The sequence below is a fragment of the Saccoglossus kowalevskii genome, chromosome 6 (genome assembly GCF_978046115.1).
Source record: "Saccoglossus kowalevskii chromosome 6, keSacKowa6.1, whole genome shotgun sequence".
NCBI lineage: Eukaryota > Metazoa > Hemichordata > Enteropneusta > Harrimaniidae > Saccoglossus > Saccoglossus kowalevskii.
In genome coordinates, this window is record NC_140646.1 from 5456138 (window position 1) to 5479543 (window position 23406).

Consider the following 23406-nt stretch of genomic DNA (forward strand, 5'->3'; position numbering starts at 1 on the left):
TAATTAGTTGGGCATTTTTTGGTTAAATTTTGTGGTTAACGAATATGATTTCAAACTTACTTTTGTAATGTGCATGTTCACTGTGTTCATATTCTTGACCGTCTTTAAAGAGACGCAATCCATAATCTGATATCTTTACCACCCATCGGTTATCAACTAAACAATCAGATGACTTGAAGTTTCCATGGAAACCAATGGGAGTTTTGTTGTGAAGAAAATGAAGGCCCTGTATTTGACAACATCGTGTACTATTAATAGTAGTTATATATGCAATTAAACTCTTCATAAATATCTGCTGTGAATACATATTATTTCCCATAGAATCTGAATACGATTAAATATATTGTTTTAAATGACGACATTGTTATCACTTACATTCAGAATGTCTGCCGCAAATGACATTTTGAAAACCCGATCTAATTTGATATCTTCGTTTTCCAGTATGTCTTGTAAACTGCCCTTAGCACAGTATTCGCTGACTATGCATATATTGGGCGCATCAATGCAAACGCCGATAAACCTACACAGGTTGTCGTGCTGGAATTCTTTCATCTGCTAGATGGATCAGAAGGGTACCAAGAACAAAATCGAAACAATTTAATTGTAAACTGTAATATGTATCCTAATATTAACATTGTGTTTATAACTGACATAACTAAAATAAATAAATAAACAAACAAATAAAAACAAACAAACAAATAAACAAATAAATAAATAAATAAATAAATAAATAAATAAATAAATAAATAAATAAATAACTTACCATTCGAAGTTCTAGTAATTGTTCTCGGTTTAGAACGATATTTTTCTTGTTAATCATCTTCAAAGCAACAATCTGTCCCTGAAGATAAAACAAAATAACAACCAAATAATGTCAATCAAAACCTAGCACACAGTAATACTAAAGTCACACTAATATTGAAATCACGCTGTCATTAGAATCACACTAACATTGAAATCACGCTGTCATTAGAATCACACTAACATTGAAATCACGCTGTCATTAGAATCACACTAACATTAAAATCACGCTGTCATTAGAATCACACTAACATTAAAATCACACTGTCATTGAATTCACACTTACATTAAAATCACACTGCCATTGGAATCACACTAACATTAAAATCACGCTGTCATTAGAATCACACTAACATTGAAATCACGCTGTCATTAGAATCACACGAACATTGAAATCACGCTGTCATTAGAATCACACTAACATTTAAATGACGCTGTCATTAGAATCAAACTAACATTAAAATCACGCTGTCATTGGAATCAAACTAACATTAAAATCACACTGTCATTAGAATCACACTAATATTGAAATCACGCTGTCAGTAGAACAAAACTAACATTAAAATCACGTTGTCATTAGAATCACACTAACATTAAAATCACGCTGATCAGTATTTACCTTGTATGTTCCCCTCGTCGTAAAAATCTGTACTCTTTTCCCACTGAATGTACTGGATGACGTGATCGTCGTACATATACTTCGTCCGTCCTCATCAGAAGTTATGTCGGATATGCCCGAGTACACCGACCCGAGTGACTGCATTAAAGGCAGAATTCCATCATTATGACAACATAGCAACAGAAACCTTAAATGCAATTGACTACACCGATCTAATATATCGCGCCCTCTATTGTTCACAATGACGCTATTTCTTTGATCTATGGTCAACCGTCAATAACAAATACGAGCTTTTAAAGAGACTATCTAAACGCAGAACGACTACACTAAAAGCATAGTCACATATTGAAACAACAATTCTTACAAACATGTGACGTCATAGAATCACCCCATCGCGAGAGGGCGTAACTTATATTAACGGAGTACTGCTATCAAAGCAGTGAATTAATACGTCATCATGTCTGGAAGAGGATACATTTATTTAATTGTCAACTGAATTAATATTTAGATTAAACTAAAATCTCTATTTTTATTACTGAGATACATTTCTGAATCAAATTCTCAAATTCACTAAAACTATTGAAGTTTAAGACTGTAGTACATACCTTTCCTCTTCTGTTCTGATGAATATCACTATAGTTTATTTTCCAATTAAACGTCATCAGCTCTTTCTCAAATTTGCGTTTCCGTCTAACTTTGATGATGTATGACAGGAGGAAAGGAGACAACACGAGTACACAACCAAGCATTGCACCAACAGTAATTCCACTTATATACAGCGCTATTCAAAAAAAAAACATGCAGCCATAACATCATCACATTAAGTTGTTAAATGTAACAATGTGTGAAAAATGTAACGCGATAGCTGTGTTGTAACTAGATTCATGGTTGAAAATGAATTCTCCCAAATTAGTTCATGTGTTTAACCCAGGGAAATCAATTGTTTTGCACAGCATTCATGTACCTGACACCCCCGTGATCAAAATGGGTTGATCACAACAACCAAAAATGGATATTGCGCAGTCAATGGTTTTGTGCAATTTATTTTGGACTAATATAATAAAGCTAAGCGTAGCTTAGTGATGATTAACTCTAACCATTCTTGTTCATGTTAAATAGTAAATGTGTACAGTGAGTAATTAGACAAGAAATGCTGGATCAGAATTTGCTGATGGCCTGGTAAACGTTTCAGTTGCTGTGCTAGTAAATTCTGCTGCTCTCAATTCTCCACGGAAGGTACCACACCACCAACATACAGCATTTATTTTGATGGCAACCTCTCATATATATGTAGGTTTTTGATCTTATAAACAAACGTTGTCATAACAACCAGCCAGGTGATGCTGATTGTCTGCGACAATTTACAATTAATTTTGAAGGGAATTCTATCTGCCACTTCATATATCTGTGCTGTGAGTTTACTCGTATAGACACAAGTCTCGTGAGATTGAGTTGATGCTATACGTGCAAATTCAGTCTGAGCGAAACATTTACGTAGTTTTAAACACCGTACTCGAAACATTGACCATGTTTTAGTGACACCGAAATCGCAAAAGTGTGAGATGAAACGTTTTTTTAAGCCAGGCATTTCAAAACTGAAGTAAATGATATATAACGTTGTCAGCTGAGAACATTTCAATGGACATTCACCACTGCTGTTGCCATCATCGGAACCTGACTTTTAAGTGTTAAAATACACAAATGTAAGACCCTCGGTTAATTAAAAATATAAAGAAAAAAACGAAGTTACATCAAAATCCGCAGCGAGGTTTTGTTTTTAAACAACGGGGAAAAATCATGCACTCCGCGCTGCCACCATGTTTACCTCGATCGTAATCTTCTTTATTACCTAGCATGCATCGGACGCGATACCACAGCGTGTGTCGCCTCGATGGGCGTTCTTGGGTACTGGGGCACTCTATGAATGGGGTGTGATCATGGCCTGTCTCGTTTTTTATCAGCCTCCATTCACAGACAGAGGTTTCTCTTCAAATACGGATTTATTTCGAATTTGTTTTCTGTCTTTTACAATTTGTGTTACCAGTGACAGAGTAATAAAAACTGCGAAATACTGTTGTGCAGCAAATCGGGATAGACCTTTATGACGTACGGTGCGTTGTAAGACTTGTTTTTGTAACATTGTTGCCTCTAATACGCAAATTACGACTCTCGTAATCATCGCGATCGAGTGTACAACTGACATTTGAACGTTTTAATATTTATTACTCGTAACCCGATTGTATGTAAGAATTGTATACGAGTGATTTGTTGTTTGTCTTCCGCCCACTTTATCGTAAATGACACCTTCCGTGTTCGCGTTGAATTTAATTCCGCGCAAAACAACCTTCTGCGAACACAGCTAACGCAAAGACAATTCACCAAAAACTAAAGTATTTCACGATACTTTTTTCTAAGAATATGTTGTACATGTGAATATTTTCTTTTACGCCAAGAATTATGCTAGAATCATTTTAATATTTCTGAAGTCACATGTAGTTTTACGTCTGCAAATGCAGTAAGTGTGGCCTGGTATCGATCGGGTCTATTTTTCACATCAATTCAGAATCATCGAACTTAGAGTTTACGCATGCGTGTCAGACGACATACATTGATTAATTTCATTTTCCGTGGTGGTGAGTGCGGTCAGTGATGGTTTAAACAGTGCCCCCTGAGATATGCCGATTTGTGTAGCATAATGAACACATAGGGGAAGGAGATTCACCTTAAGGCTAGTATTCATATCAAGTACACTGTACCAGTAACTAATGGATTGACGAGGGCATTCATTAATTCATACACAGACTCTGCAGTGTACATGATCCATTCTACCGCTCTCTTCAGTATCAATCAAGTTGGCTAGATTGTGACCAATTATAGTTATCAAATGTCCAATTATAATAATTTCACTTACATACATTATACAAAACATTTCATTTTATCAGCAAATATATTGAACGAACAAATGGTATATACTCATATGACATAACACAATTCACTGCTTGTTTCGTCCCTAGTGTATATTATTATTCAGTTTTCGTAAGTTCTTTACCACATTGTATGTGCATGCATGTACGCGAGAGCGTGGACTACATGCAGCTCGTTTGGCGTTGGTCGGTCACAATAATGCAATGACAATGATATGACTACACGGTGTGCAGATGGTATCTAGACTATTTAAGGGCAAATTAATGGCGACTGGTTGATATGTGCAAATCAGATATAATAGTCTTTACACACCAACAATATTCCCCGCAAAATAATCAACGCAAGAGTTTCAGGGAAAAAGTCCAATTAGACATTAACAGAAAGATGGTTGGTGCATGACTATGAACGAAGCATATACATACTGCATACTAATGATAGAGTCGAGAATTCACAATCATACAAGTATATATATCGTTTACCTTCGTCCCTGTATACACAAAGGGCACCATCAAATCCACACTTCGGTGCGTCCGCTGGCGGCGTGTTCTCACTGTTACCCCATTGTATTTCCGCTTCCGATGAGGGTACGTATGTGCGCAAATGAGCATCGTAAATCCCAACACTCAAGAATTCTCGGCTGTCACGAAAATCGTACAAAGAATAGTCTTGGCGACGGTCACCGTTGTTATCAAATGTCACGTGACCAGTCAAACCTGCCAATTTAATTGCCATACATGTAAGTCACATGATATAAAATTTAAAATCTAGTGAAAAAAGTGCATCTTATCTCAAAAATATATTTTTATCGTCAGTGTTTTGTTTGAATGACAATAATGCTTACGACTACACTCGACTGCATAGAAATTCTATTTAAACATTTCAAATTCGTAGATGGTAGACGTCGGATGATTTTTTGTTGTGTTCAGACCGCATCAAATTCCAAATCTCTGCTCACCCCTCCCCCTCAAACGACTTCGCATGTGAATTAATATAACAGAGCATACTCATTTAAATAATGGCGATGTTTGTAATGTGAGTGCGTTTAATTATTGCCCAGGGGACATAAAGTGCAATGTACGTGATTTCTCCACAATAGTAATATACCCTAGGCACATCAAATACATCCACATCGTTTCTTCTTAGCTTGTAGTCATGCAAGATTTCTAAATGTTATGAATATATTTAAATATACCTGTAAATGAAACTGTGGGTAGAATTTGTCTAAAAAGACGTCCATCACGTGGATTTCCTCCCTGTTGTAGCATTTCATCCAGAGTTATTGCGTAGCCCAGCACGGCATCGTGCAAGTAACTAGCGTAAGTACCGTCAATCTAAGACATACATAAATAAGTTTGCTTTCATTATATGCAATTATACCTACATGCGCACATCTTTATCTCTGAGTTCGTTTAATCATAATCTTTGTATTAAAGTTCTTAAAATATGTGCCAGTTTCACATATTTTACTTTGGACCACAACACACACACACTAGTAAAATTATATCGTCCACGGAGACGAATCGTTACTAGTACACCGACAGTAAAATTATATTGCATATAAATCACGTATTTTGTAGTGTAACATATATAAATTACTTATTTGTAGTATATTGTATATGAATAATGTAACTTGTAGTATATTGTATATAGATCACGTCCCTTGAGATATATTATTTGGTAAATTGTAGTATATTCAATATGGATCACGTATGGATCATCTAAATGAATCACATACCTTGGTTATGTTCTCCCGTGGAATGTTGAACGGAGAGTCAGCCATCTTAGATGCAACTGATTCCAAGAAATTATCGTATTCTTGTCCATTGAATGGCGTTGGGGCCATTAAAAGAACATAATTAAATGCTTCAATTGCGTCGTTATCTCGACCATCAGAACGTTGCCAAAACGACTCCTAGAATGAGAAATTACATATTGATTATACACAGCATGTAAGGCACTTATTTGTATTAACCAGGTATATTTCATCGTGTAAACATTTGGGAGATACCACGATGTTCAAACAAATCCATATGCGAAAGGTGAACGCGGTCTTTATTCTAACTTGGTGTGTATTGCACATACGACGTTGATATTTCAATATCATCAGGTATTTACTTCTCACACTGAGAAAGTGATGTTAGAGATGCGCACATGCTTTCAAAAAAGAAATTGTGGTATTATAATTATTGGTGAAATATGAACGGACAGAGACACAGATAGGCACTGATAATAATAAGGCCAGACTGGGTATCAGCAGATACACTCCGTCATTTTATAACAACATTCCTATAGTATAACACTCATCAAACAACAGTGCTATCTGTGAAGGCTCAAAATATTGGCATTCAATAATATTCGTCCGAAAAATCAATAAATGGTTTTGAGTTTATCCAGTTTATTTGCACTTATTCATGCAAGACACAATACAATGTCAACCAAGGCCAATTATTGAACTGACAAATCACAATAAAGTTGATTGATGAATTGTTATTAACGTAAGGTCATCTATGCACCTGATACATATGGTGTTAATAGGAAACTTGACATTCAAAGCACCCACTCAACTGCCTTCGTTCACTGCCATTTAACGGCCAGTTATTCAAAATACTTTTTATAATGTCTGTTTCCTCCAATGATTGCTATCACATATGTGAACATCAAAGTTAAATAGTGGGAGATTAAGCAAAATGTTATCATTATAAATTGGTGTTCTGACACAAGACATTATATCGTATTGTATAATTCATTATATATTGGTGTTCTGACACAAGACATTATATCGTATTGAATAATTCATTATATATTGGTGTTCTGACACAAGACATTATATCGTATTGTGGGTTTCCGTTATATATTAGTGTTCTGACACAAGACATTATATCGTATTGTGTGTTTCCGTTATATATTAGTGTTCTGACATAAGACATTATATCGTATTGTATAATTCATTATATATTAGTGTTCTGAAACAAGACATTATATCGTATTGTATAATTCACTATATATTGGTGTTCTGACACAAGACACTATATCGTATTGTACAATTCATTATATATTAGTGTTCTGACATAAGACATTATATCGTATTGTATAATTCATTATATATTAGTGTTCTGACACAAGACATTATATCGTATTGTACAAGTCATTATATATTGGTGTTCTGACACAAGACATTATATCGTATTGTATAATTCATTATATGTTGGTGTTCTGACAAAAGATATTATATCGTATTGTACAATTCATTATATATTGGTGTTCTGACACAATACAGTATATCGTATTGAATAATTCATTATATATTGGTGTTCTGACACAAGACATTATATCGTATTGTGTGTTTCCGTTATATATTAGTGTTCTGACACAAGACATTATATCGTATTGTACAATTCATTATATATTGGTGTTCTGACACAAGACATTATATCGTATTGTATAATTCATTATATATTGGTGTTCTGACACAAGATATTATATCGTATTGTACAATTCATTATATATTGGTGTTCTTACACAATACAGTATATCGTATTGTATAATTCATTATATATTAGTGTTCTGACACAAGACATTATATCGTATTGTATAATTCATTATATATTGGTGTTCTGACACAAGACATTATATCGTATTGTATAATTCATTATATATTGGTGTTCTGACACAAGACATTATATCGTATTGTATAATTCATTATATATTAGTGTTCTGACGCAAGACATTATATCGTATTGTATAATTCATTATATATTGGTGTTCTGACACAAGACATATATCGTATTGAATAATTCTTTATATATTGGTGTTCTGACACAAGACATTATATCGTATTGTGTGTTTCCGTTATATATTAGTGTTCTGACACAAGACATTATATCGTATTGTATAATTCACTATATATTGGTGTTCTGACACAAGACACTATATCGTATTGTATAATTCATTATATATTAGTGTTCTGACATAAGACATTATATCGTATTGTATAATTCATTATATATTAGTGTTCTGACACAATACAGTATATCGTATTGTATAATTCATTATATATTAGTGTTCTGACACACGACATTATATCGTATTGTATAATTCATTATATATTGGTGTTCTGACACAATACATTATATCGTATTGTATAATTCATTATATATTAGTGTTCTGACACAAGACATTATATCGTATTGTATAATTCATTATATATTGGTGTTCTGACACAATACTTTATATCGTATTGTATAATTCATTATATATTAGTGTTCTGACACAAGACATTATATCGTATTGTATAATTCATTATATATTGGTGTTCTGACACAATACATTATATCGTATTGTATAATTCATTATATATTGGTGTTCTGACACAAGACATATATCGTATTGAATAATTCTTTATATATTGGTGTTCTGACACAAGACATTATATCGTATTGTGTGTTTCCGTTATATATTAGTGTTCTGACACAAGACATTATATCGTATTGTATAATTCACTATATATTGGTGTTCTGACACAAGACACTATATCGTATTGTATAATTCATTATATATTAGTGTTCTGACACAAGACATTATATCGTATTGTATAATTCATTATATACTGGTGTTCTGACACAATACATTATATCGTATTGTATAATTCATTATATATTAGTGTTCTGACACAAGACATTATATCGTATTGTATAATTCATTATATATTGGTGTTCTGACACAAGACATTATATCGTATTGAATAATTCATTATATATTGGTGTTCTGACACAAGACATTATATCGTATTGTGTGTTTCCGTTATATATTAGTGTTCTGACACAAGACATTATGTCGTATTGTGTGTTTCCGTTATATATTAGTGTTCTGACATAAGACATTATATCGTATTGTATAATTCATTATATATTAGTGTTCTGAAACAAGACATTATATCGTATTGTATAATTCACTATATATTGGTGTTCTGACACAAGACACTATATCGTATTGTACAATTCATTATATATTAGTGTTCTGACATAAGACATTATATCGTATTGTATAATTCATTATATATTAGTGTTCTGACACAAGACATTATATCGTATTGTACAATTCATTATATATTGGTGTTCTGACACAAGACATTATATCGTATTGTATAATTCATTATATATTGGTGTTCTGACACAAGATATTATATCGTATTGTACAATTCATTATATATTGGTGTTCTGACACAATACAGTATATCGTATTGTATAATTCATTATATATTGGTGTTCTGACACAAGACATTATATCGTATTGAATAATTCATTATATATTGGTGTTCTGACACAAGACATTATATCGTATTGTGTGTTTCCGTTATATATTAGTGTTCTGACACAAGACATTATATCGTATTGTACAATTCATTATATATTGGTGTTCTGACACAAGACATTATATCGTATTGTATAATTCATTATATATTGGTGTTCTGACACAAGATATTATATCGTATTGTACAATTCATTATATATTGGTGTTCTTACACAATACAGTATATCGTATTGTATAATTCATTATATATTAGTGTTCTGACACAAGACATTATATCGTATTGTATAATTCATTATATATTGGTGTTCTGACACAAGACATTATATCGTATTGTATAATTCATTATATATTGGTGTTCTGACACAAGACATTATATCGTATTGTATAATTCATTATATATTAGTGTTCTGACGCAAGACATTATATCGTATTGTATAATTCATTATATATTGGTGTTCTGACACAAGACATATATCGTATTGAATAATTCTTTATATATTGGTGTTCTGACACAAGACATTATATCGTATTGTGTGTTTCCGTTATATATTAGTGTTCTGACACAAGACATTATATCGTATTGTATAATTCACTATATATTGGTGTTCTGACACAAGACATTATATCGTATTGTATAATTCATTATATATTAGTGTTCTGACACAATACAGTATATCGTATTGAATAATTCATTATATATTAGTGTTCTGACACAAGACATTATATCGTATTGTATAATTCATTATATATTGGTGTTCTGACACAATACATTATATCGTATTGTATAATTCATTATATATTAGTGTTCTGACACAAGACATTATATCGTATTGTATAATTCATTATATATTGGTGTTCTGACACAATACATTATATCGTATTGTATAATTCATTATATATTGGTGTTCTGACATAAGACATTATATCTTATTGCATATTTCATTATACATTGGTGTGCTGACACCATTATTGCGTTATTACATTGCTCGGATGGGGTATTCACCAAAAATAATGGACACAACTGCGTTCCTAACGAATAACAAGGAACTTCTTTGATTGCTAATGCAAAATGCATTGCTGGAAACGATTGTTGTCACGTGATGTTATTGCTAACAAACAAACAAACAAACAAACATGAAATTGTATTCTCTACAACATTAATGTTCGGTGCGTTCTTTAGCCGGATACATAGATCGTCATGGCAACATATAGATGCATGCTAAACAGTGGAACAATGACAGCCTTCTAAACATCAACTTGACGTTTCATAAATAGGTGCCATTTTATTCAATCAATTTAACTCATACATAGTTTTCTGAGTGTTTCCGTTGTTATGAAGAGAGTTATCTCGGACTTCTACTTTTCCCGGTTGCCCACTTGCTTGCGGATGCAGTGGCAATATGTTAAATAGGTCATCGGCGGCTATTACCGGATATGACGTGTCATCGGCGGCCATTACCGTTTATAACGTATGGCTAGAAGCAGTATTGTTAGTTTTGTCGCGTGAAATAACGTCTATATAGTTTTGTTCACGAACACATATTTGTTGTGAGTTTGACTTTAAAACATATACATAATACTCTGAACATTTTATCCCAAAAAGTGAAACATGAATTGAAAAATTAACCAATTATCCGGAAGATATGCAACTAGCGAGCTGATGATAGATATAATGCTGAGCTCATACAATAGTGGAATATCATTATATGTATTGCTATGGAAACACAGTCTTGCATTATATTAAACATATTATCATCAACTGTAGGCTGTTATCTGATCAACAGTATTTGCTATAGCATCTCATGTAAACATTGGGGCCAAGATGGCGCCTTCACTGTGCCCCAATGATCATATATCAATTGACAGTTAGGTGACATGAAAAACAACCGATAGCATGGCAAAAATGATTGACATATCGATTGAATGTTATCAGTATACGCAAATGAGCTTTGTTATCCCAAATATCCAATACGACAAGGTCAGACTACTCTGCAGGATCCCATATGTTCAACAGTGACGTGAAATTCACACTGCAAATGATTTCTAACTGACTGCACCATGTATATTTCTTACACCGGGGAATTAAAAGGAAAACAAACATTAAAAAAAAAATATCAGTCATACATTTGTAGGTATACTAGAAGTATCAATAATTTTAACACTTCCACAATAAAATAACATTCTAAACATAGTGTTGTGCTTTAATTACTTTTTTTTTTATATCATTCTGGTTTTTTTCTGTCCGTCGTTTAAACTATTACATTTTTTTAACAAAATGTCGCGTGCCTGTTTGTTTGGTTGTTAACGCATTTTCCAATTATAGGGCTTGAATTACGGTTTACTTCTACGCAGACTAGATAAACCTAATCAGGGATATGTCCATGAATAGAGTAATTTGAGCTTTTAATTAGTGATGGAAAAACTCGCACGTTTCCCCTAGATGACAAAGTACCAAACATTTCTCAACTCCAGTCAAAATTAAAATTTCTAATCCAGTTACTCAACACGTATTGAATAATAAGAAAGTATTTTGTAAAATAGTTAACATTTGAAATGGCCGTTACGTTTTGCTTTGCGTGTCGCCAAGGTAGACTTTGCTGATGAAATTGAACTTTTTGATCAACCAAGTAAATACGTCACTTTGCTTGAATGATTAAACTGTAATGGCGACGTCATACATGACACAATGTCTATAAACCCGGGATTTACGAGATACTTGTGTTTTATTTAGTGATAGTTCAGTAGAAAGGCTTTGATAATAATGTTACTACGAAACAAAACGAGTGATCTCACTCGTCCAACTCCAGGCATTCAACTACGTACCATGTATATCGTGAAATGTACGCTTAAATTCACATCACTTTTTAGATATCTCAAATTAGAATAGCCAATGTTGTATAAGTAAATACAAAGTGCCATGGCCAGACAAGTTTTTAGTCTACAGCAAAATAAATGAACTAATTTTTGGATATAGTAGGTAGTCCATCTGTATCATGCTTTCGTATCGATAGTTAATTCTGCCTATTTATTATTGGTAATCAATTTATATGAAAGTATTCTCCTGTGAGTATAAAGTAAGTTCAATTGATTAGGAATATAATAACGTACTGAAGGACGTCCAAGGTCAAGTTCTTATCCTAAGTACAGCAGTATTAACATAATCACACCACAAGGTGATTGAGTCTTAGACATTCTGTATAAAAGAAGCAACCATATGGTCACGTGACATACTGGTGCAGTGCCTAGTATATACACTTGAATTAAACCACAGGGGATATTTAAGATAATAGTTTTGATAGGGTGGTAGTTATCGGCGGTGGTTTTGATAGGTTAGTATTTCTCGGCGACCAGAAACGACGGTTTTGATAGGTTGATATTTCTCGGCGACCAGAAACGACGGTTTTGATAGGTTGATATTTATCGGCGACAAGAAACAATGTTTCTACAAAGGAGATGTGTGTGACTGTAAGGCTTCCAATAACATAAACTGCATTTTATTTGCAGTTGAATAAATCGCTTTTGAAAAGTTAACTTTCAAAATTTCAAATTTAATGGTCTTCTTGGTGATGCATTATGGGATGTTAATTATGATCTAGGAGAAGTAACCCCAAAGGCTTTTAGGAAATTCCTTTCTAATTTATAGACATTTAGGAAGGACAACTTAAATTAACAGTTCAACTGCCTGTGGACTGCTTTTGCTGTTTCTAATGTAACGAGGTTTATTATTGTGACATTTTGCGACCGTTGTGAATAAAGATTATTATAATTAAAATTGCAATTCTATCCTGTGCATCATAAGGGCTCGGGGTTTTTATGGAGTGCATGATAATCTTATCCAAAAAATCCTGGCATCGAAGGATTTAAAAGATTTTCTATATTAGACTGAAGTGACCTTGAGTGATTATAACAATAATAACCGTTTTACTCGACTGAGTCATCTGGATGCAGTATAGTGAATGAACAAGTACCGTACTATAGACTCGGCTCCAAAAAAACACGCTTTTTAGAGGGTTTGATGCTTAGTAGAGCACCCCCTGAAAAAAAAGCAGATAACAAAAAAATTATGAAACAATCTTTAACTTATTTTTATTTATACATGTTTTTTCAGTGAAATGCTGATGGTTTTTATTATTGTTGTGAAGATAACTTCTTTATTGAGTTATTTTTATTTATACATGTTTTTTCAGTGAAATGCTGATGGTTTTTATTATTGTTGTGAAGATAACTTCTTTATTGAGTTATTTTTATTTATGCATGTTTTTTCAGTGAAATGCTGATGGATTTTATTATTGTTGTGAATATAACTTCTTTATTGAGTTATTTTTATTTATACATGTTTTTTCAGTAAAATGCTGATGGTTTTTATTATTGTTGTGAAGATAACTTCTTTATTGAGTTATTTTTATTTATACATGTTTTTTCAGTGAAATGCTGATGGTTTTTATTATTGTTGTGAAGATAACTTCTTTATTGAGTTATTTTTATTTATACATGTTTTTTTCAGTGAAATGTTGATGGTTTTTATTATTGTTGTGTGAAGATAACTTCTTTATTGAGTTATTTTTATTTATACATGTTTTTTCAGTGAAATGCTGATGGTTTTTATTATTGTTGTGAAGATAACTTCTTTATTGAGTTATTTTTATTTATACATGTTTTTTCAGTGAAATGCTGATGGTTTTTATTATTGTTGTGAAGATAACTTCTTTATTGAGTTATTTTTATTTATACATGTTTTTTCAGTGAAATGCTGATGGTTTTTATTATTGTTGTGAAGATAACTTCTTTATTGAGTTATTTTTATTTATACATGTTGTTTTCAGTGAAATGCTGATGGTTTTTATTATTGTTGTGTGAAGATAACTTCTTTATTGAGTTATTTTTATTTATACATGTTTTTTTCAGTGAAATGCTGATGGATTTTATTATTGTTGTGAAGATAACTTCTTTATTGAGTTATTTTTATTTATACATGTTTTTTTCAGTGAAATGCTGATGGATTTTATTATTGTTGTGAAGATAACTTCTTTATTGAGTTATTTTTATTTATACATGTTTTTTTCAGTGAAATGCTGATGGTTTTTATTATTGTTGTGAAGGTAACTTCTTTATTGAGTTATTTTTATTTATACATGTTTTTTCAGTGAAATGTTGATGGTTTTTATTATTGTTGTGAAGATAACTTCTTTATTGAGTTATTTTTATTTATACATGTTTTTTCAGTGAAATGCTGATGGTTTTTATTATTGTTGTGTGAAGATAACTTCTTTATTGAGTTATTTTTATTTATACATGTTTTTTCAGTGAAATGTTGATGGTTTTTATTATTGTTGTGAAGATAACTTCTTTATTGAGTTATTTTTTTATACATGTTTTTGCAGTGAAATGCTGATGGTTTTTATTATTGTTGTGAAGATAACTTCTTTATTGAGTTATTTTTATTGATACATGTTTTTTCAGTGAAATGCTGATGGTTTTTATTATTGTTGTGAAGATAACTTCTTTATTGAGTTATTTTTTTATATATATATATTTCTTTTGTGCCATAATTTGCACATTCTAAAATAGAATGTTTCTCATCTTCAAATTGATCTCTCCACATTTCTTATATATTTGGGGTTTTCTGCTGATCACCGAGCATAAAGGTTGATAATACTCTGCACGGAGTGAAATATCTATTTAAATTATATCTGTTAATAATAGTATTTTTATTTATAGTGCTATAAAAACGAATTGGTAAGTAACTCCATTGCCCTCTATCAACAACTGTGGCAGTTAGACTCACTCTAAATCTGTAAACATGTGTATTCGCTTGTTCCAGTGAATTGGTGCCGTTGCTTTTCTCATCTACCCAAATTTCAGCTTCATACATCATAATTATCATAATAAGTTGATCAAATAATATGTGAATGTTGATATTATTTTATAATTTATTTCTGCTTGACGCATATTGAGAATAACCTTCACTGCTTTACTTTTTGCCATACAGAGATTTCTGTTTCCAAGTAACAGCATTCTTCAACAGCTGTTACCTAGCATTATTGATTGTAGTGATGTTTTAAAATTATCTTTTCTATAGTGAATGCGATCATCTTTTTTTTCTTTATATTTACTTTCAGGTTCCGCTTATCTCAGTTTGTGGGAAATGTCTTTGTAAGTCTAGCTAGGTTCACAAATGTCATGACATTGCAATGTCTTTGTAAGTCTAGCTAGGTACACAAATGTCATGACATTGCAATGTCTTTGTAAGTCTAGCTAGGTTCACAAATGTCATGACATTGCATGGTCTTTGTAAGTCTAGCTAGGTACACAAATGTCATGACATTGCAATGTCTTTGTAAGTCTAGCTAGGTTCACAAATGTCATGACATTGCAATGTCTCTGTAAGTCTAGCTAGGTTCACAAATGTCATGACATTGCAATGTCTTTGTAAGTCTAGCTAGGTACACAAATGTCATGACATTGCAATGTCTTTGTAAGTCTAGCTAGGTTCACAAATGTCATGACATTGCAATGTCTTTGTAAGTCTAGCTAGGTTCACAAATGTCATGACATTGCAATGTTTTTGTAAGTCTAGCTAGGTTCACAAATGTCATGACATTGCAATGTCTTTGTAAGTCTAGCTAGGTACACAAATGTCATGACATTGCAATGTCTTTGTAATTCTAGCTAGGTACACAAATGTCATGACATTGCAATGTCTTTGTAAGTCTAGCTAGGTTCACAAATGTCATGACATTGCAATGTCTTTGTAAGTCTAGCTAGGTACACAAATGTGATGACATTAAAATGTCTTTGTAAGTCTAGCTAGGTTCACAAATGTCATGACATTGCAATGTCTTTGTAAGTCTAGCTAGGTACACAAATGTCACGACATTGCAATGTCTTTGTAAGTCTAGCTAGGTTCACAAATGTCATGACATTGCAATGTCTTTGTAAGTCTAGCTAGGTTCACAAATGTCATGACATTGCAATGTCTTTGTAAGTCTAGCTAGGTTCACAAATGTCATGACATTGCAATGTCTTTGTAAGTCTAGCTAGGTACACAAATGTCATGACATTGCAATGTCTTTGTAAGTCTAGCTAGGTTCACAAATGTCATGACATTGCAATGTCTTTGTAAGTCTAGCTAGGTTCACAAATGTCATGACATTGCAATGCCTTTGTAAGTCTAGCTAGGTACACAAATGTGATGACATTAAAATGTCTTTGTAAGTCTAGCTAGGTTCACAAATGTCATGACATTGCAATGTCTCTGTAAGTCTAGCTAGGTTCACAAATGTCATGACATTGCAATGTCTCTGTAAGTCTAGCTAGGTTCACAAATGTCATGACATTGCAATGTCTTTGTAAGTCTAGCTAGGTACACAAATGTCATGACATTGCAATGTCTTTGTAAGTCTAGCTAGGTTCACAAATGTCATGACATTGCAATGTCTTTGTAAGTCTAGCTAGGTTCACAAATGTCATGACATTGCAATGTTTTTGTAAGTCTAGCTAGGTTCACAAATGTCATGACATTGCAATGTCTTTGTAAGTCTAGCTAGGTACACAAATGTCATGACATTGCAATGTCTTTGTAATTCTAGCTAGGTACACAAATGTCATGACATTGCAATGTCTTTGTAAGTCTAGCTAGGTTCACAAATGTCATGACATTGCAATGTCTTTGTAAGTCTAGCTAGGTACACAAATGTGATGACATTAAAATGTCTTTGTAAGTCTAGCTAGGTTCACAAATGTCATGACATTGCAATGTCTTTGTAAGTCTAGCTAGGTACACAAATGTCACGACATTGCAATGTCTTTGTAAGTCTAGCTAGGTTCACAAATGTCATGACATTGCAATGTCTTTGTAAGTCTAGCTAGGTTCACAAATGTCATGACATTGCAATGTCTTTGTAAGTCTAGCTAGGTTCACAAATGTCATGACATTGCAATGTCTTTGTAAGTCTAGCTAGGTACACAAATGTCATGACATTGCAATGTCTTTGTAAGTCTAGCTAGGTTCACAAATGTCATGACATTGCAATGTCTTTGTAAGTCTAGCTAGGTTCACAAATGTCATGACATTGCAATGCCTTTGTAAGTCTAGCTAGGTTCACAAATGTCATGACATTGCAATGTCTTTGTAAGTCTAGCTAGGTTCACAAATGTCATGACATTGCAATGTCTCTGTAAGTCTAGCTAGGTTCACAAATGTCATGACATTGCAATGTCTTTGTAAGTCTAGCTAGGTACACAAATGTCATGACATTGCAATGTCTTTGTAAGTCTAGCTAGGTTCACAAATGTCATGACATTGCAATGTCTTTGTAAGTCTAGCTAGGTTCACAAATGTCATGACATTGCAATGTCTTTGTAAGTCTAGCTAGGTTCACAAATGTCATGACATTGCAATGTCATTGTAAGTCTAGCTAGGTACACAAATGTCATGACATTGCAATGTCTTTGTAAGTCTAGCTAGGTTCACAAATGTCATGACATTGCAATATCTTTGTAAGTCTAGCTAGGTTCACAAATGTCATGACATTGCAATGTCTTTGTAAGTCTAGCTAGGTTCACAAATGTCATGACATTGCAATGTCTTTGTAAGTCTAGCTAGGTTCACAAATGTCATGACATTGCTATGTCTTTGTAAGTCTAGCTAGGTTCACAAATGTCATGACATTGCAATGTCTCTGTAAGTCTAGCTAGGTTCACAAATGTCATGACATTGCAATGTCTCTGTAAGTCTAGCTAGGTTCACAAATGTCATGACATTGCAATGTCTCTGTAAGTCTAGCTAGGTTCACAAATGTCATGACATTGCAATGTCTTTGTAAGTCTAGCTAGGTTCACAAATGTCATGACATTGCAATGTCTTTGTAAGTCTAGCTAGGTTCACAAATGTCATGACATTGCAATGTCTTTGTAAGTCTAGCTAGGTTCACAAATGTCATGACATTGCAATGTCTTTGTAAGTCTAGCTAGGTTCACAAATGTCATGACATTGCAATGTCTTTGTAAGTCTAGCTAGGTTCACAAATGTCATGACATTGCTATGTCTTTGTAAGTCTAGCTAGGTTCACAAATGTCATGACATTGCAATGTCTCTGTAAGTCTAGCTAGGTTCACAAATGTCATGACATTGCAATGTCTCTGTAAGTCTAGCTAGGTTCACAAATGTCATGACATTGCAATGTCTCTGTAAGTCTAGCTAGGTTCACAAATGTCATGACATTGCAATGTCTTTGTAAGTCTAGCTAGGTTCACAAATGTCATGACATTGCAATGTCTTTGTAAGTCTAGCTAGGTTCACAAATGTCATGGCATTGCAATGTCTTTGTAAGTCTAGCTAGGTTCACAAATGTCATGACATTGCAATGTCTTTGTAAGTCTAGCTAGGTTCACAAATGTCATGACATTGCAATGTCTTTGTAAGTCTAGCTAGGTTCACAAATGTCATGACATTGCAATGTCTTTGTAAGTCTAGCTAGGTTCACAAATGTCATGACATTGCAATGTCTTTGTAAGTCTAGCTAGGTTCACAAATGTCATGACATTGCAATGTCTTTGTAAGTCTAGCTAGGTTCACAAATGTCATGACATTGCAATGTCTTTGTAAGTCTAGCTAGGTTCACAAATGTCATGACATTGCAATGTCTTTGTAAGTCTAGCTAGGTTCACAAATGTCATGACATTGCAATGTCTCTGTAAGTCTAGCTAGGTTCACAAATGTCATGACATTGCAATGTCTTTGTAAGTCTAGCTAGGTTCACAAATGTCATGACATTGCAATGTCTTTGTAAGTCTAGCTAGGTTCACAAATGTCATGACATTGCAATGCCTTTATAAGTCTAGCTAGGTTCACAAATGTCATGACATTGCAATGTCTTTGTAAGTCTAGCTATGTACACAAATGTCATGACATTGCAATGTCTTTGTAAGTCTAGCTAGGTACACAAATGTCATGACATTGCAATGTCTCTGTAAGTCTAGCTAGGTTCACAAATGTCATTACATTGCAATGTCTTTGTAAGTCTAGCTAGGTTCACAAATGTCATGACATTGCAATGTCTTTGTAAGTCTAGCTAGGTTCACAAATGTCATGACATTGCAATGTCTTTGTAAGTCTAGCTATGTACACAAATGTCATGACATTGCAATGTCTTTGTAAGTCTAGCTAGGTACACAAATGTCATGACATTGCAATGTCTCTGTAAGTCTAGCTAGGTTCACAAATGTCATTACATTGCAATGTCTTTGTAAGTCTAGCTAGGTTCACAAATGTCATGACATTGCAATGTCTTTGTAAGTCTAGCTAGGTTCACAAAAACCGTACTAAAACCAATCTCTGTTGTGAACAATTCAAATAACACATCAATTAATACAATGAAAACATCTGGCATAACCCGAGTAGTATATACATAGATAAAGCCGACAGAGGGAGTTTATGCATCTTTGGTAGTTTTATGTTAATAAACCTATTCATTATCCAATTGTCACAGAATGTTTAATGACACAATTGTCAATTTGATTATCTGTAGCGTGTGAGCATTACCGTGCACGTGGATAGGGGGTCGATGGTACTCGTAAGTGGTTAATACACATTCACAATTAGTCCCACGGCAGTCAATTTGAATTAATGTTCAACATCATTATAATGTAATGCGTACAATGATAATTAGTATAACATTCAACATGTCACGAATTGTGTTCAAATTACCATGACAACGAATACGAGATTACACATTAATATCTGAATTAATAACTAATTGGACGACACAGTCTCCCATAATGCATTGTTCTTCATGTGATATCCTGGGGGTAATTTATATTTCCTGAAAATATCAATTGATTTGATCCGTTCAAGTGAACACAAAGTATTTTACAGTACGCGGTGAAATGTTAAAATAAAATGTTCATAGTAACTTTACTAGTTAAGAATTATATTGATATGTAACATAACACATGACCACGAGCCTACTTGCATTATTGCCTGCATATAAGCCGTTGGTGTTTACAAATTGTAGATGAGTCAATCAAATAGTGACTTGTAGATGAGTCAATTAAATAGTGACTTGTAGATGAGTCAATCAAATAGTGACTTGTATATGAGTCAATCGAATAGTGACTTGTAGATGAGTCAATCAAATAATAACTTGTAGATGAGTCAATCAAATAGTGACTTGTAGATGAGTCAATTAAATAGTGACTTGTAGATGAGTCAATCAAATAGTGACTTGTAGATGAGTCAATTAAATAGTGACTTGTAGATGAGTCAATTAAATAGTGACTTGTAGATGAGTCAATCGAATAGTGACTTGTAGATGAGTCAATCAAATAATAACTTGTAGATGAGTCAATCAAATAGTGACTTGTAGATGAGTCAATTAAATAGTGACTTGTAGATGAGTCAATCAAATAGTGACTTGTAGATGAGTCAATTAAATAGTGACTTGTAGATGAGTCAATTAAATAGTGACTTGTAGATGAGTCAATCAAATAGTGACTTGTAGATGAGTAAATCAAATAGTGACTTGTAGATGAGTAAATCAAATAGTGACTTGTAGATGAGTCAATCAAATAGTGACTTGTGGATGAGTCAATCAAATAGTGACTTGTGGATGAGTCAATCAAATAGTGACTTGTAAGATGAGTCAATCAAATAGTGACTTGTAGATGAGTCAATGAAATAGTGACTTGTAGATGAGTAAATCAAATAGTGACTTGTGGATGAGTCAATCAAATAGTGACTTGTAGATGAGTCAATTAAATAGTGACTTGTAGATGAGTCAATTAAATAATGACTTGTAGATGAGTCAATTAAATAGTGACTTGTAGATGAGTCAATCAAATAGTGACTTGTGGATGAGTCAATCAAATAGTGACTTGTAGATATGAGTCAATCAAATACTGACTTGTGGATGAGTCAATCAAATAATGACTTGTAGATGAGTCAATCAAATAATGACTTGTAGATGAGTCAATTAAATAGTGACTTGTAGATGAGTCAATTAAATAATGACTTGTAGATGAGTCAATTAAATAGTGACTTGTAGATGAGTCAATCAAATAGTGACTTGTGGATGAGTCAATCAAATAGTGACTTGTAGATATGAGTCAATCAAATACTGACTTGTGGATGAGTCAATCAAATAATGACTTGTAGATGAGTCAATCAAATAATGACTTGTAGATGAGTCAATCAAATAGTGACTTGTGAATGAGTCAATCAAATAGTGACTTGTAGATGAGTCAATCAAATAGTGACTTGTAGATGAGTCAATCAAATAGTGACTTGTGGATGAGTCAATCAAATAGTGACTTGTAGATGAGTTAATCAAATAGTGACTTGTGAATGAGTCAATCAAATAGTGACTTGTAGATGAGTCAATCAAATAGTGTCTTGTGGATGAATCAATCAAATAGTGACTTGTAGATGAGTCAATCAAATAGTGACTTGTGGATGAGCCAATCAAATAGTGACTTGTAGATGAGTCAATCAAATAGTGACTTGTGGATGAGTCAATCAAATATTGACTTGTGGATGAGTCAATCAAATAGTGACTTGTGGATGAGTCGATCAAATAGTGACTTGTGGATGAGTCGATCAAATAGTGACTTGTAGATAAGTCAACCAAATAGTGACTTGTAGATGATTCAAACAAATAATGACTTGTAGATGAGTCAATCAAATAGTGACTTGTGGATGAGTCAATCAAATAGTGACTTGTAGATGAGTCAATCAAATAATAACTTGTAGATGAGTCAATCAAATAGTGACTTGTAGATGAGTCAATTAAATAGTGACTTGTAGATGAGTCAATCAAATAGTGACTTGTAGATGAGTCAATTAAATAGTGACTTGTAGATGAGTCAATTAAATAGTGACTTGTAGATGAGTCAATCAAATAGTGACTTGTAGATGAGTAAATCAAATAGTGACTTGTAGATGAGTAAATCAAATAGTGACTTGTAGATGAGTCAATCAAATAGTGACTTGTGGATGAGTCAATCAAATAGTGACTTGTGGATGAGTCAATCAAATAGTGACTTGTAAGATGAGTCAATCAAATAGTGACTTGTAGATGAGTCAATGAAATAGTGACTTGTAGATGAGTAAATCAAATAGTGACTTGTGGATGAGTCAATCAAATAGTGACTTGTAGATGAGTCAATTAAATAGTGACTTGTAGATGAGTCAATTAAATAATGACTTGTAGATGAGTCAATTAAATAGTGACTTGTAGATGAGTCAATCAAATAGTGACTTGTGGATGAGTCAATCAAATAGTGACTTGTAGATATGAGTCAATCAAATACTGACTTGTGGATGAGTCAATCAAATAATGACTTGTAGATGAGTCAATCAAATAATGACTTGTAGATGAGTCAATTAAATAGTGACTTGTAGATGAGTCAATTAAATAATGACTTGTAGATGAGTCAATTAAATAGTGACTTGTAGATGAGTCAATCAAATAGTGACTTGTGGATGAGTCAATCAAATAGTGACTTGTAGATATGAGTCAATCAAATACTGACTTGTGGATGAGTCAATCAAATAATGACTTGTAGATGAGTCAATCAAATAATGACTTGTAGATGAGTCAATCAAATAGTGACTTGTGAATGAGTCAATCAAATAGTGACTTGTAGATGAGTCAATCAAATAGTGACTTGTAGATGAGTCAATCAAATAGTGACTTGTGGATGAGTCAATCAAATAGTGACTTGTAGATGAGTTAATCAAATAGTGACTTGTG

At 33.0% G+C, this 23406-nt stretch overlaps 1 protein-coding gene across 1 annotated transcript in view; it reads right to left on the reverse strand.

The window, feature by feature from the left end:
• The window catches only part of LOC102807599 (atrial natriuretic peptide receptor 1-like), a 136842-nt gene that overhangs the window by 57121 nt on the left and 56315 nt on the right, over positions 1-23406 (reverse strand). The window contains exons 3-10 of the mRNA XM_085499906.1: positions 6081-6257; positions 5538-5676; positions 4825-5058; positions 2026-2201; positions 1421-1558; positions 764-841; positions 376-552; positions 61-226 (exon numbers count right to left, since the gene is read on the reverse strand). Of these exons, the coding sequence (XP_085356032.1) occupies positions 61-226; positions 376-552; positions 764-841; positions 1421-1558; positions 2026-2201; positions 4825-5058; positions 5538-5676; positions 6081-6257 (1285 nt within the window). The remainder of the gene's footprint in view (positions 1-60; positions 227-375; positions 553-763; positions 842-1420; positions 1559-2025; positions 2202-4824; positions 5059-5537; positions 5677-6080; positions 6258-23406) is intronic.